General features: G+C 35.0%; 1 protein-coding gene across 2 annotated transcripts in view; it reads right to left on the bottom strand.

Annotated features, from left to right (window-relative positions):
* Positions 1-17,287, bottom strand: part of LOC127833443 (cell adhesion molecule 2-like) — a 42,178-nt gene that overhangs the window by 4,165 nt on the left and 20,726 nt on the right. The window contains exons 5-8 of one of the 2 annotated variants that reach the window (XM_052358711.1): positions 8,062-8,172; positions 6,437-6,553; positions 3,457-3,478; positions 771-867 (exon numbers count right to left, since the gene is read on the bottom strand). In XM_052358711.1, coding sequence (XP_052214671.1) covers positions 771-867; positions 3,457-3,478; positions 6,437-6,553; positions 8,062-8,172 — 347 coding nt within the window. The remainder of the gene's footprint in view (positions 1-770; positions 868-3,456; positions 3,479-6,436; positions 6,554-8,061; positions 8,173-17,287) is intronic. The other variant, XM_052358712.1, reaches the window with a different exon arrangement.

The following is a 17,287-nucleotide window of genomic DNA, read 5'->3' as shown; positions in this document are numbered from 1 at the left end:
ATAATACCTTAAATGAGACATCAAACTTATTTCAAAAACAAGGGACAACATCGTCACAAAACCAGGTTTTCAATTTGAAAAAAGTCTGATAAAGGGAGACAACCCAAACTGAACTGATTGTTCAAAGATAGCCCCCCTTGTTTCAAAATAAATCTATTTTTAGTCGTGGCGACTTTGACCTTGGAGATATTGACGTAATTCTTTCGTGCGACACACCGTCCAATGATGGTGAACAAATGTGCCAAATGATTTTAAAATCTCACTATGAATGACATAGTTATGGCCCGGACAAGGTCATTTACTTAGTATGGCCATTTTTGACCTTTGAACTCAAAGTGTGACCATGACCTTGGAGATATCGACATAATTCTTTCGCGCGACACACTGTCTAATGATGGTGAACAAATATGGCAAATGATTTTAAAATCTCACAATGAACGACAAAGTTATGGCTCAAACAAGCTTGTTCCGCCTGCAAGCCCACCCGCCCGCCGACATTCGCCAATCTAACAACCAGTTTTTTCCTTCGGAAAACCTGGTTAACAAATGATGATTAGGTTACCATTACTTTAAGATACAAAACATATTGATGTACCGGTATGTCAAATTCATAGACCGGAATCTTACATTCAAAATAAAGAGATAAACTTTGTCCAACAAAGCAAAGATTGCAAGTGCTAGTGAAGTCAATGTCCTGAATCAAAACTGACCAATAAAGATGGGACAATGTTAATCAATTTTTTATGTCAGATGAAACTAGTGATACTTACGTTGTTGAAGCTGGAGTTGAGAGCCATGTTGTTGCGCAGGTTGTTCTCAGAGGAGACCAGGTCCGGCCTGTTACCAAATGTATTAAGACCTTGATTACTGAAAACACGGGGAGGGGAGGGTCATACTAACACATGTCCAATTAATTATGAGAATATACTGGATATTATATGAGCAGTGTTATTTGAAAATGGGTCTTATGCCATATGGGACCTTCGAGCTCCAAACTTGCCTGCATAATCACGCAGTCATGTCAGGAGCTACGCTGTGCCCTATGAAGTCATGCTTGGTTTTGTGGTCTTATAAGGCATATGCTGTAAGACCCATTTTCACATCACGCAGGAAGTATAGTGTATTACAGAAGGACTGGTGCAGCAGCACTACAGAAAAACCACACATTCTTACCCTCAGAGTACATCAATGGATACTGTATTCCAGATATTCCAAGAAACCAGTTTTGTCACTTTTCAGAGAAAACAATTAACAAACTATACCTAAAATTTATGTATTTACACACTGGTAATTTTGTGTGTGTGTCAAATTTGGGGCCTAAATTCAGAACATTTTCTTGTCTCAAATATTCCTTTTTTTTCCAAAGGACTGCAACATCAAATTAAAAGATGCAAACGTTTTTTTTACTCTTATTTAAAAGGTCAGTTCATCTTTCGCTTCAGCTCTAAGAGTTGAACCAAAGCAAATATTGGAAAAAAACAACCTTGTTTTTCTATTTACATTAATTGTTCACTTATTCAAATTTTACTCCAATCAGTGTTGTTTCGTGGAAATCCAAAAGGCACCCAAAAGTTGATGTGTGCAAAGTAAAGGGTTTGAATAGACAAGGAAAGGGCAAAAGCAAGCAATTAAATTTTATACAAAACAACATATTTGTCATATCAAAATACCATAAAGCTTCCATACCACTTAATCTAAATATCATTATTAAGTATAAGATAACACAGAATATTGATGTAAAGACAGTTTCTTTTCATTGTAACAGTGTTGTTTTTTTTTTCCAAAAAAAAATACAACAAGAGTGCCAAACTGTCACAAGTATACATGTTTGAAGGTTTTGGACACCATGCTAAATGCTTGAAATGCAGTAAGTGACCTAGTTTTTGACCCGGCATGACCCATATTTGAACTTGACCTAAATATCATTTAGACACAACTTCTGACCAAATTGGTGAAGTTCGGATGAACACTACTTCAATTTGAGAGCGGACACCATGCTTAATCCTTAAAATGCACTAAGTGACCCCATGACCTAGTTTTTGACCCGGCATCACCCATATTTGAACTTGACCTAGATATTGTCTAGATACAACTTCTGACCAAATTTGGTGAAGATCGGATGAGAACTACATCAATTAGAGAGCAGACACCATGCTAAATGCTTAAAATGCACTAAGTGACCTAGTTGTTGACCCGGCATGACCCATATTTGAACTTAACCTAGATATCATTTAGACACAACTTCTGACCAAAGTTGGTGAAGATTGGATGAAAACTACTTCAATTTGAGAGCGGACACCATGCTAAATCCTTAAAATGCACTAAGTGACCCCATGACCCGGCATGACCAATATTCAAACTTGACCTAAATATTGTCTAGATACAACTTCTGACCAAGTTTGGTGAAGATCAAATAAAAACTATTTGAATTACAGAGCGGACACTGCCGCCTGCCCTCCAAGGGTGAAACTATATATAACAAGGGCTGTTTGTAAAACATGCATGCCCCCCATATGGGCTGTCCGTTGTAGTGGCAGCCATTGTGTGAATACGATTTTTGTCACTGTGACCTTGACCTTTGACCTAGTGACCTGAAAATCAATAGGGGTCATCTGCGGGTCACGATCAATGTACCTATGAAGTGTCATGATCCTAGGCAAAAGCGTTCTTGAGTTATCATCCGAAAATCATTTTACTATTTCGGGTCACCTTGACCTTGACCTTTGACCTTGTGACCTCAAAATCAATAGGGGTAATCTGCAAGTCATGATCAATCTACCTATGAAGTTTCATGATCCTAGGCGTATGCGTTCTTGAGTTATCATCCGAAAACCATTTTACTATTTCGGGTCACCCTGACCTTGACCTTTGACCTAGTGACCTCAAAATCAATAGGGGTCATCTGCGAGTCATGATCAATCTACCCATGAAGTTTCATGATCCTAGGCGTATGCGTTCTTGAGTTATCATCCGAAAACCATTTTACTATTTCGGGTCACCGTGACCTTGACCTTTGACCTAGTGACCTCAAAATCAATAGGGGTCATCTGCAAGTCATGATCAATCTACCCATGAAGTTTCATGATCCTAGGTGAATGCGTTCTTGAGTTATCATTCAAAAACCATTTTACTATTTCTGGTCACCGTGACCTTGACCTTTGACCTAGTGACCTCAAAATCAATAGGGGTCATCTGCGAGTCATGATCAATGTACCTATGAAGTTTCATGATCCTAGGCCCAAGCGTTCTTGAGTTATCGTCTGACAACCACCTGGTGGACGGACAGACCGACAGACCGACATGAGCAAAGCAATATACCCCCTCTTCTTCGAAGGGGGGCATAATAAGTCCGGTGTTAAAAAAACGGGCGTATAAAAAGCACAAGTAAACATTTCCTTCTTTATGCTTCAACTGATGGATTTATCTTGGTACAAAATCAAAATAACTTCTACTCACTTTCTAGGTTTTTCTGATGGTTCTGAAAAATAATCACAAGAAATATATATTATAGATACAAGTGCTAACTAAAACTACTTTCACAGAAAGCAATAATAGTTGAATAAAGTGATATTATGCGCATGTAACAGTATACATGTATGCTATGTTTATAGGTGTCTATCGCAACCGTTGTTTATTTTGGTGTTTTCACTTCACATACACTTATATTTGTTAATGCAGCATCAACATACTAAAACAATATCCCGGAAAGAGAACTAGAGCTTTGTCACAGACGTGACAAATACCCCCACATGCCACATTGACACTGAATATTTTGCATGTTGTCTTCACAAACATAGCGAACACCATGCTCAATGTTTAAAACGCACTTAGTGACCCAGTGACCTGGTTTTTGACCCTGCATGGCCCATGTTCAAACTTGACCTTCACTTCATCTTGATACAACTTCTGACCAAGTGTGGTGAAAATCGGATGAAAACTACTTGAATTAGAGAGAAGACACCACGCTGAATGTGTAAAACGTACTAAGTGACCCAGTGACCTGGTTTTTGAACCGCAATGACCCATATTCGAACTTGGCCTAGACATCATCTAGATACAAGTTTTGACCAAGTTTGGTGACGATCGGATGAAAACTACTTGAATAAGAGAGTGGACACCATGCTCAATGTTTGAAACGCACTGAGTGACCCCGTGACCTAGTTTTTGACCTGCCATGACCTATGTTCGAAGTTGGCCTAGACATCATCTAGATACAACTTCTGACCAAGTTTGGTAAAGCTCTGATGAAAACTACTTGAATTAGAGAGCAGACATGCTGAATGTTTAAAACGCACTAAGTGACCCCGTGACCTAGTTTTTGACCCGGAAAGGCCCATGTTCGAACTTGGCCTAGACATCATCTAGATACAACTTCTGACCAAGTTTGGTGAAGATTGGATGAAAACTACTTGAATTAGAGAGCGGACAACATTGTGATGTTTAAAATGCACTAAGTGACCCAGTGACCTAGTTTTTGACCCGGCATGACCCATATTCAAACTTGACCTAGACATCATCTAGATACAACTTCTGACCAAGTTTGGTGAAGATTGGATAAAAACTACTTGAATTAGAGAGCAGACAACGTTCTTAATGTTTAAAACGCACTTAGTGACCCCGTGACCTAGTTTTTGACCCAGCATGACCCATATTCAAACTTGACTTAGACATCATCTAGATACAACTTCTGACTAAGTTTGGTGAAGATTGGATGAAAACTACTTCAATTAGAGAGCGGACACTTAATACGGACCGACCGACCGACAGACAAGTTAACTCCTATATACCCCCCCTAAACTTCGTTTGTGGGGGTATAAAAATAATGCATTTGAATATCAACCACACTTTTGTTTTGACAACTGACGACAGAAATTATTCGATGTACGATGTGAATCTAAATTTAGTTTTAGTGCAGATTCGTTCGTACGAAACAAAGACACAATTTTGTTTTACGGATCATTTCAGCTTAGAAGACTGTACAGTCATGTAAAATATCGAATATAATATATATTTTTATAAACAACTGGTAGAAAGATGAGTTGTAGATAATTGGTCAGTTACCACATTTTATCTAACTCAATTGACCTGTTAATTATTTTCAGCTCAATTCAACAGTGAAAAATGCGCATAATATCACTTTAAGGTAATGATGATAATCGCCCCCAATTTTTTTTTTATATTAAAAGCAATAAATTGACAATAATTTAAATGAATCAAATGAAATACCCTTTAGAGTCTATATACAACACAACATTTATTGCATAAGCAGAGGTGTTACTCATGTGACACCAAGATGGCGATGTCCATGCCGAGACATGTATTTTTCGGTTTTATACCCTTTATTACTTTTATTAATAGTTAAAATGACGCTCATTTTCCAGCCATATAAGCATTCAAGTGAATAGCCTTATATCAAATTAATAATCCCTCTATATCTCGACTACTTGCTGCAAAATTTCTTAGCAGCAAGAAAAGTCGAGATAAACAGTGAGTATTAATACGAAATAAACGCTACTCACTTTCTTGCTGATATGGCTGAAAAGTGAACAGCATTTAAACAATAAAATACAAGTAATAAAGGGTATAAAACATAAACAAGAGCACCACATAACGGGTGCCAACGCTTAGCTGTAGGTGCAGTTTTTAATAAATGAAAGCTTGTCAGATTTTTTTTTAGAGGTCACAGTGACCTTGACCTTTGACCTAGTGACCCAAAACTGGGTGTGGGGTGTAGAACTCATCTTGGTGCAGCTACAAATGAAGTTTCAATGTTGTAGATGGAAGCACTTTCATTTTAGAACCAATGTTCAAAAAGTTAACAAAATGTTAAGGTTTTAGCACGACGCGGACGGCGGACGACACGTTGAGCTGGCTATGACAATTCTTCGGGGTTTCTACGAAAACAGCCGAGCTAAAAAATACCTGTCTCGGCATAGTCGTCGCCATCTTGTTTGTCACTTGATTACACCCTCTGATAAGTAATTACCAGTATGACAAAATAACAGCGAAAACATTGTAGTCCTATAGAGATGTATGAAGAAGCGTTATAACAGTGGGGATCAAATGCATAACCTTCCCTTCATAATGCATACACACAATCATGTTTCAATGATTTTGATTAGGGGCTTGTGTGGTGTTTCATGAAACCAACATTATTACTTGGACACACATTTTCTTGGGTCCACTGAACCATCAAATAACATTTTCAACAAAGGTTTACATCCAAAATCTCACATTACCAATTATAGGAAATTTATCAATTTTAGAGCCGAATATAAGAGCAGCTTTTATATTATGAATCCATGAAAATTCATGCCATAAAAATTAATGAATCTACAGTAACTGGAATTTAGTTAGCAAGTGCAGATACTTTTCTCTGAGTGCACCACTGCAAATGTCAACAAGCCAATACAAGTTATCATAATAATTTTCACACCTTCAATCTCTTTGGGTTTTTTATTCTTGCGAATACAGCACACGATAATAATGATGATGATAATGAGGGCTGCACATCCTCCAACGACACCTCCTATTATGGCTCCAGTGTTAGTGTCTGTAAAGAAAGTTTCACTCTGTTGTAATTTGTTACTCTAAACTGCTTTAAATACTCATTTATTATTTGCATCTGTGTTTAAATTATATGACCTGGTATATATTATATTACTAGTATGTGCAATTTTACAGACAAATCTTGAGTCTTTCAAATTTTGTTTTTTTGATTGTAAATAAAATCAAAACCTTTCATAATCTTAAATCTGTTTAATTAGATAAATAGAGAAAATTGTCCTTACTGGTCAATACTTTACATAAACATATCTTTGAATATGTGGTTTATTTGAAAAAACAAACTGGTGTTGTCTTGTATTATTAGTTTTATTACTATGCCTTCAACTTGGTGGTGGTGGTGATCTTGCGATAACATTACAAAACATTGACATTTCAAGTTTATACGTATGTATGTTAATCAGTTATTGGCAATTACAACTACAATCTCTTGACAGACGTTCCATGACTGCACCTTGCTATGCATTGGTAGTCTTATGCCTGTTTGATGCAGTCAGCAGACGTTCCATGACTACACTTTACTATGCATTGGTAGTCTAATGCCTGTTTGATGCAGTCATGACTGCACCTTACTATGCATTGGTAGTCTAATGCCTGTTTGATGCAGTCATGACTGCACCTTACTATGCATTGGTAGTCTAATGCCTGTTTGATGCAGTCATGACTGCACTTTACTATGCATTGGTAGTCTAATGCCTGTTTGATGCAGTCATGACTGCACCTTACTATGCATTGGTAGTCTAATGCCTGTTTGATGCACCTTACTATGCATTGGTAGTCTTATGCCTGTTTGATGCAGTCATGACTGCACCTTACTATGCATTGGTAGTCTAATGCCTGTTTGATGCACCTTACTATGCATTGGTAGTCTAATGCCTGTTTGATGCAGTCATGACTGCACCTTACTATGCATTGGTAGTCTTATGCCTGTTTGATGCAGTCATGACTGCACCTTACTATGCATTGGTAGTCTAATGCCTGTTTGATGCACCTTACTATGCATTGGTAGTCTTATGCCTGTTTGATGCAGTCAGCAAAGGCTTATCAGGGATGACACTTTTGTCCTTATATGTATTATCATTAAATCCTTTCCAACTTAAATACATATTTTCATGTATTTGTTATCTCTTAAAAAGTTATATTTAATTAAAGAGCTTTCTTAATGGATTGAAGTTTTAAAGGCTTCATTTTCAACCCTTAAATACTGATGAGCAGCAAACAGCATAAAACCTGAACATACTATAAAACCTAAACATACTCACAGGCACATACTTGTTTGCACATAGCCATTTTCACTTTGCTTCTAAGTGGGAAAGGGTTAAAGGAAGTCTCATCTTATTTAAAATCCAATAAACCGGAAAGTGTTGTCCCTGATTAGCCTGTGCAGACTGTACAGGCTATTCTTGGACGAAGCTTTACGCACCTTCATTTGGCCCATTTTCCCAGAGCAAGGTTCAATTGATATTAGTATTGATGGAAATGTGCTGTCTTATTTACCTGACTCGCCACCTGTACTTGGCTTTGTTGACGGTGCCTCTGTGGCGGGCCGTGTACCTGCGGTGGAAGGGGTTGTTGTTGTTGTTGTGGGCGCGGGCGTCGTCCTCTCCACTACCAACAGATAGACAGATCACCCGTACATGCCAAGGCCTTAATAAACTTACTGGTTACCCTGGTGACCAGGTCTTAATGTCGGAATTTTACTGTATTGTGAATACTTGTGTGAATGTCTTTTATGAATGTGCGCTTCACATTAATACCCAGAGACTAACATTTAACACCTCTTCACATAAACCCTCCAAAAATTATGTTATTGCAAATTTATAAAATAGCAGGTCTGTTATAATTCCTGGGAAAATAATTATTTTAAAATCAAAACATTAAATCAATTTGTGGGTTATTTATTCATTGCAATTTATTTACAGACATCGCAGTGTTTCAAGATTGATGAAATGTCCAACATAATTATCGTCCATTTAGTAATTGGTAAATCCCTTAATTTATTAGCATAAGTATTTAAAATAATAAACATGGAAAAAGTAAGTGACAATATAGGGTTTGTACATTTTAAAAATAATCAATAATAATTATTGTATTAGTATCATGAAAAATCTTAAAAGTATTTTCCCAGAATTTTATGGGACAGTAGAAAAAATACTTTATTTATTTCATATTCAAAAATGGAAAATACATATGTATCACATAGAGGTTATACTGTATTAACTGTGTCTACCTCATTATTCATATTTCCTTAGTCTAATTACTACTCCAAAAGCATTCATGTGACCTTACTCTTAAACCAGGTTTTTTTTCCTTCTTTGGGACCTGCCGAAAATTGGCCCTTTCCCCTCAGAATTTTTTTCCCCTCAGCTGGTAAATTTTCCCCAAAATTTCATTTTCCCCCCAAAAAAAATTATTTATTTTTTATTTTTTTACCTTTTAATATAGAAGTTCACCTGATCCACTGTAGAAAATAGAAAAATATTGCCTAATTAAATTATCTGTTGCCTTGAATTTGTTTTAAAACAGTAAAATATGTTAACTTGATTATTTGAGACTTTCTTCATTTTCCCCAAAATCCGGCTTTTCGCACAATTTATTTCCCCAAAATTCGACATTTCGCGCGATTTTTTTCCCCTCAAAATAGGCCAGGCCCTTTCCCCAAAATCAGATAAAAAAAACCTGCTTGAACTAACAACAAAGAAAATGGACTCTAGTGTGCCTAAATAAGCCTCAGGCTTTCAACAAAATGGATATCAATATCTCTTTAACAAAAAAAAATTGATGAAAAAATGCCCCCATTTCTGGACTGTGGGGGAGTTTCCCAAACCAGATTGACATCCATAAAAGATTAACAGATTTTTACTTAAATCAGACCTTTGAGACAACATGACATTATACCAATACATGGTCTTCATATAGTTTACCTATAGAAGTATTTTCAGTTAGTCTCTTTGTATAATATGGAACATGAGATCATGTGTTTGCATGAGAAAATTTAAAAATTGAAATGAAAATTGTATGATGGGGATGATAATGAAAAAGCAGGTGGTTAAAACAATAAAGATGGAGACAGCTCTACTAGCTCCAGACATGCATAAATACCTGTTCATGCAATAACCATAATTATACCACAGTAACCATAGCATTACTTTGGATGCAAAAAAACAATTGCGAAATATACAGGCATTCAAATATATATAAAGGCCCCTAAATTTCTACTGTTTAATAAGCAACCTTGACATTTAAAAATTTCTGAAAACATATTTAAGCATGCATTCTATAGTAAACATGCAACACTTAAGCTGCATGCACAGTTGTATTGCTACCTTATCTAAATATACTATGTGTGTGTACCTTATAGCTTATATGCGGGCATAATTATGCAATAATTACAAGTTTAATTTCTTATTAAAAATAAGGTGATAGCACCTAATCTAGTTTTTTGCATATGTTACTCTACACAACCGTTAGACACTGTCTTACGCATTAGAACTTTTCAAGGACATGGTTATAACATCTTATAAAACAAGATGTGTTTGTGAAACACAATGTCCCCCTATATGATGTTTGACCTTGTAGGATGACCTTGACCTTGACCCTCCCTTCACCACTCAAAATGTGCAGCTCCATGAGATACACATGCATTTCAAATATAAAATTGCTAGCTTCAATATTGAAGAAGTGACATTGCATGTGCAATTTTGACCCATATATTTGACCTTGAAGGATGACCTTGACCATGACCTTTCACCACTCAAAATGTGCAGCTCCATGAGATACACATGCATGCCAAATATCAAGTTGCTATCTTCAATATTGCAAAAGTACTCATAAAATGAGCGATTTTGGCCACATATATTTGACATCTGACCTTGAAGGATGACCTTGACCTTGACCTTTCACCACTCAAATTGTGCAGCTCCATGAGATACACATGCATGCAAAATATCAAGTTGCTATCTTGAATATTGAAATACTGCAAAAGTGTACATTAAATGAGCGATTTTGACACATATATTTGACCTTTGACCTTGAAGGATGACCTTGACCTTTCACAACTCAACATGTGCAGCTCCATGAGATACATATGCATGCCAAATATCAAGTTCCTATCTTCAATATTGCAAAAGTAATTGCAATTGTTAAAGTTGGCTCAAACCAACCAACCAACAGACCAACCAACAGACCAACAGACAGGGCAAAAACAATACCAACAGACAGGGCAAAAACAATATGTCCCCCACTACTATAGTGGGGGACATAAAAAGTCTTGTTAAAGGAAAAACACTGACATATTTTGATCATTGTTGCTAGCCCTTGTCACCTTGAGCAAGACAGATTAGTATATTTCCCCTTTCTGTCATATTTTCATGTTGAACAACAACCCTCCAGTCATTTTCATGTGCACGACACCGTTACACCATGATTACCCCTCGGGTGCCCCATTACAGCCAAGCGTGCGCCATGTCACATGCTAGACTGGTTTTTCAATACACCTTTTCTGTTCAACAATGGCTTAATGGACTGTGCAAACTAAATTGGGAGTTAAATAACCTCCCCATCTTATACATGTATTAGACTGCTTTATTTAATGCTACTTTAAATAGAACCAGTCAGCTGTTAAAATATTATGTTTAAAATATAAAACAGCTTTATAAATGCAAAATTAAATAGATTTAGCCAGCTGTTAAAATATAATGTACAGAATATGTTACAGCTAAACCATTACACTTTGTAAACAACCTTTTGAATTTAACATTTTGTTAACCAAGAGCATACAGTAGCCATCAATAAATCCATGTTAAGCCGTATGCAAACATCAAAAACTGCTTTATCATAATGTTGAAGTGTTTTTTAACCTCTTTCAAGGATTCAATGATATAGCTTACACTGACGACCCTGATGTTTGAACATTTATCAGCATACAACTAACAATATCAGTAAATTAAATATGGGGCCTTGCACAATTAATACCTTACCAAGACCTAGATACTTTGATAAAGCTTTACCTTCATGTTTAAAGCATTCAAATGAAGGCCGCGAATCTTTCAATGGCATCTGAATACATCCAATTTCGAAACTGACACCAATCATTGAAATGGGTGTTACCAAAAAAACGTCATTGCTAATTATCATCCAGGGAGATTGGATTTCACTTGGGGTCGCCTTATTGTCTGTTTAAATTGAAACAATGACAGTTTGTTTACAGTTCACTATTTACATAATAATTACAAACATAGTGCGAAACCAATTTGAGGGAGAATCATCCTTGTGAGGTTAACAATCAGTTGGACCAGTTCCAACATGCACAATTAATTTATAATTTATGTTAAATTGCTTGCAAACATTCTCAAAATTTACGGTGAAACATGTGAAGGTTTTATAGAAAGATATTGATCGGCAAAATGCAGTCTTTGTAAAAGTTTACAGAATTATCAATTCATGTAATATGAAGTAGCACACTCAACGTTTCTATCGACCACAAATGTGAAGACTTCCTATATGACAAATGATTAAGTTGTCACAAGTTTGAGCAAAAAAATGCTGATTCATGGTAATATATCTGTAAATTTGTTCACTATCCCACATATTTACAGTTCTAAACCAGATATAGGCATTAAATCAAATCATCAGTCATCATTTGCAGTAAATACAGTTTAAATATTTTAACAGGTGAAGTTTTAGCATAAGGGCTATTGCTATAAGCAGAATTATATTTATTAACATTTATTCAGAATTAACTTAATTTCAAGTGTCAAAGAAAACAACAGTATTTTACCATAATAACACAGATCAGTATTTGATGTGAAATTTCTTTCACCAAAAAATCATGCAAGCCAAAATATGCTCTGAATTGTAATTGTTAGTGAATTATGATATAATAAGAACATAAATTATTAGACAGTGTAGTATCACTTCAGTTCTTGCATCATTTATTGTGTCCTGTCTTTGATAATAAATTATCTAGTTAACCATGCATTTAATTTGTTCAACAGGCTCTGATCAAAGATAAAACAATTTGTTTGTAGTTGATCATGGATTTGAGATTCAAATGGTTAACTTGGTAAATAATAATAATAATAGCATTATTCTTGCAGTCTGGCTTCAGTTAACACGACAGTATTGTTTAAAACATACAATTAATTTTTAATTAAAACGAATTTTTACATAGAAACAGAATATCTTGCGTTTATCGAGTGGGTACTAAAAACTGATTTCAGTCAAGTGAGTCATATCTAAGAATCATAATGTAAAACTCATCTACTTGCTACATAATAATAATGCTTGCAATTCTGTAATATGTTAACTATGAACACAGATAAATTCACTTACGCAATAAAGAAAATATTTGTGCTTAATAAATACAGACATTCAACATGCTATCATAACATTTAACATGCACAACAACATGCAAAACAAGACAAACATTTGCAAAAACATAACAACATAAACTGTTAGAAATGAATGCCAAATGTCCTGATGATATTTTTGAAACTTATATTTATTTAATTTCATTTCAAATGTTAAATGCACCATTGCCTAAAACTCAATCTAACTCAAACCTTGCAGCAAAACATAAGTTAACTTGAGCTCTATTCTTTGTGGCATGAAGACCTAATGCAATATTGTGGTAACCAAAAACGGATGTAATCTGAGACAAGTACAAACCAAACATGGAGGGGTTATGTTAAAAAGCGATTAGAATGTAAAGCAAGAGGTCTAGGCACGATTCACAAGATGTAATTGAATGTTGTATTCTGTAGCCATAAAGGCTATGAGATGTAAATTAACATAATGAAGGGTTTGTTAACTTCGGTTTCTTGACAAATTTTAAATGCGCAATGTTCATTATAGCAATTCTTGAAATTTTATGAATTTACATACAGAAAATATATAATAATGTTTATCTAAAAGGGGTGATTAGTATCTGAATTTTGAAATGATAAATGCTTTTGAAATCTAAATCATAGCTTTTTATGAGTATTATTCATAGAATTGTATGATACATTGAAATTTAATAGATAATTTTTGTTAAAGGAATACTATGGTCAATGCATCTTGATCAAATTTAATTGCAGCAGTCATGAACTTAAATACTATCTGCATTTTGTCAAGAACTAATAAAGCAACTGCATTGAACCTAGCAAAATCAAACACAACATAATAAATACTATTAAGAGGAAAGGAATGGATAAAACATGCAGTTAATAAATCACTAGCAAAGCCAAAATGAGGATGAGAACCCAAGTGTGGAAAGAATACAATTTATTTGAAAAAGATGGAAAAACGAAAAGATGGATAAGATTGACCTGACTTCTAACATACAAGAAACCGTCGGAGACGGGTGATGCTTCCCAAAGGTTTTTTTTGTCACAATATTGCACTATATATTCAGATAAATGGAAACGTCTTGAGGGGCATAACTTTGGACAAAATAATACGATGGATGGTTAAGCAACTTAAAAATTTCAAAGGGCCATAACTCTCTAAATAAATCATCTAACCAGAACCCACAAATAACATGCACATCTCCACAAGGTAGTTAAGCTTCCCATTAAGCTTCATTGTATTCCAGTCAGTAGTTGGGGAGAAATAGCCCGGACAAGAATTGGACTATATGTACAGTTAATGGAAAATTTCAAAGGGCCATAACTCTGTGAAAAATCATCCGACCAGAACTGGCTGGTAATATACACATCCCCTCTTGGTAGTGAAGTTTCCCATAAAAAATAATTGAATTCCGGTCAATAATTGCTGAGAAAATGCCCAGACAAGAATTGCACTATATGTACAGTTAATGGAAAATTTCAAAGGGCAATAACTCTGTGAAAAATCATCTGACAAGAACACGCTGATAACATGCACATCTCCTCTTGGCAGTGAAGCTTCCCATAAAGTTTCATTGAATTCCGATCATTAGTTGCTGAGAAATAGCCCTGACAAAAATTGTGCACGGACGGACACACGGACGGACGGACAGACGAAGCGACGGCTATATGCTCCCCCCAATTTTTTGGGGGGAGCATAAAAATGCATTTAATAAATGAATGAAAACAGGCAAAATAGCTTACAAAAGAAACAGAAAATAAGGACTTAATGGCTCAGAGCCTTGTTTTCTCAAGACCTTGAACTAATGTACAACTGGCATTGACATCTTAAGTGAGTCCTTACACAAACACTGGGATATTTGGAAAATGTCTTTCAAAGTAAAATAGTGTTACCATTTTAATGATAATGTTTCTTATCACTACATGTTTGTGACAATGCACTCAATTTGAAAAGATAGATAACGACAAAACCAAACTTTAGAATCTAAAGCTCTTCAAGTTTATGTTCCACAACTGAATACACAGTTGGAGTCAATGTGAGATTTATGGTTATCAAATGCTGAAAACCTAAGTTTTATTATAATTATCATTGGCAAACAGGTCAAAAACAAATCTATCATAATTCACTGTGTTGACATTTTGATAACAAAGATAGCAAAACTGGTACAGGCATTTGCTACAATGGTTCTCCAACTAACTTTCAAAATTAAGAATTGATCAATAGTCAATTATAATGTAGTCTTTTTATGTCATCCCGTTGTTAATATAATTAAATGTCATCAACTAAATATTGATTCAATCTAAAGGGTATAAGGAAAGCAGTGTGTTTGGTTTAAGGACTGCAGAATAAGGATAGATATATAAAAGGAATTTAAACAAGACCATTGCCAACCAATAAAAGTCCCCTACCAGTGAAACACCACCATTTTCAGCAATACAGTCAATCTTGTATTAAGAGACCACTCAAGGGAGTAATCAAAAGTGGTCTCTTAATAAAACGGTCTTTGAATACAAAAGGCCATTCTGGAAGAATGCTTACCCTCAATTTTAATCTATATGAAGGATTATCTCTTGTATCCACAATGATTTTAACTTTTATAATAAAATGAATATAAACACAATACATAAACAATATTTTACTTATAATGTGTTTAATTTTCACTTATTATAAATTATCATTTATTATAAATCAATTGTGTGTACATATTTATTTGCAAAAACAACATAGACAAGGAAATATTTTTCTTAAGAACAAATAATTTTGCTAAAAATGTGTAACAGTCTACATATACATGTGTACAGTTAAAACTAGAAATAAATGTCAGAAGCCAAAAGCTATGATATATTATCACATGTATTTCTCTTTCCGTTTCTATATTGCGCGTTTTTTTCCACCTGACACATTATTTTCCACGTCTTCAAGCACCTCGGCTTTACACTTAAGAATGTTCTGAATTTGGGTTTTTCCGACTCCAATCTCGTCTGCGATTTTACGTGCACTTATACTCTTTGACAATTCCAAAACCCGAATTTTCTCGTTCAACGTTAACACTTTTTGTTTTGACATTTTAATTTCTGCATGTACGCTTAAGGAAATCTAACTCGATTATGATACATAATGAGCTGAAAAAATTAAAACACGTCAATTGAAAACAAACAATCAGACCTGGTTGGAAAATTTATTAAGTAAATAACAATGTGATTGGCTTACAAATATCTACTAATTAGCATTATTACAAATTGGTAATGCACGGATTTCGACAGATGTTGCCGATTAATAGTTTATTTTCCGCACTTCTCAGGAAATGTTTGTCGCGTACAGTGCATTGTTTCTGCACCTGTTATCTATACTCGAGAAAAATCGGCATTGTCTCTTAATGATCCACATAGTAAACTATTTAAGCTGTAGACTGTGCGCAATACGTTCCCATATTATTTAACTCAATAAATTAATACGCAGTCTACAACAATACCGGTCAGAACCGGTCAACGAGACAAAGCATAATCATAATGGTTGTGAAAACAAAGCAGAGGTGTAACAGTACATCTTATCGGCTTAGATAAACAATTAACACGGATTTGTCCCTGAAAGATCGATAGATTAACCACTTTTACCTCCTAGTGGTCGCTTAATACAAGATTCGGACATCAAAATACACACAAATCAGCGGTCGCTGGTCGCGTAAGACAAAAGTCGCTTAATACAATATCATTATATAGCGAAAAAGCTCCGTGGGATTTCAAAATGGTCGCATAAGACAAAGGTCGCTTAATACAAGTGGTCGCATCCACAAGATTGACTGTATTTCTAGTCTATTTGTTGCCATAGCAACCAAAATTCTTGACATAGGAACAAAATGAAATGACATGCATAATCTGCATATTGCCATCTGTCCATGTTTCAAGTTTCATTAAAAAATATGACGAACTTTTAAAGTTATCACAGGATCCAGAAAATGAGACAGACACACAGAGTACAAACCATAAGTCCCCTCCGGTGAACGGTAGGGGACTAAAAAAATGACACCTTTAAATGCATAGATAATTTCTGAATTAAACCAGATGTGAGATTTTGTTAACACCAGTTCTTCTTAAGAGCAAATAAACTTAGTACTTTGGTACTTTATTCCCCCAAAACACAGCATGCATGTCTTATTGTATACTCATTTGTTATTTACTGCCACCACTTTGTATATATACTGTTGTATTCATAAACTACGTTGACAGTTTATATTTGGTGGAAAAAGTTCCAATAAATTCAGTTAAGCTGTAGTATGAATTTTAATAAAGCAATTATTTATAATTAAAGTGTCCAGAAGAGTTGGTATTTTGAAAAGTTTATTATACCAAAGGTTTAACCTGTTAATTAAAAGTTGTTTGTGAATGACTATCTT

Source organism: Dreissena polymorpha, chromosome 6 (assembly GCF_020536995.1).
Source record: "Dreissena polymorpha isolate Duluth1 chromosome 6, UMN_Dpol_1.0, whole genome shotgun sequence".
Taxonomy (NCBI): domain Eukaryota; kingdom Metazoa; phylum Mollusca; class Bivalvia; order Myida; family Dreissenidae; genus Dreissena; species Dreissena polymorpha.
The sequence above is the reverse complement of the archived record's forward strand: the minus strand, read 5'-3'. Positions and strand labels throughout refer to the sequence as shown.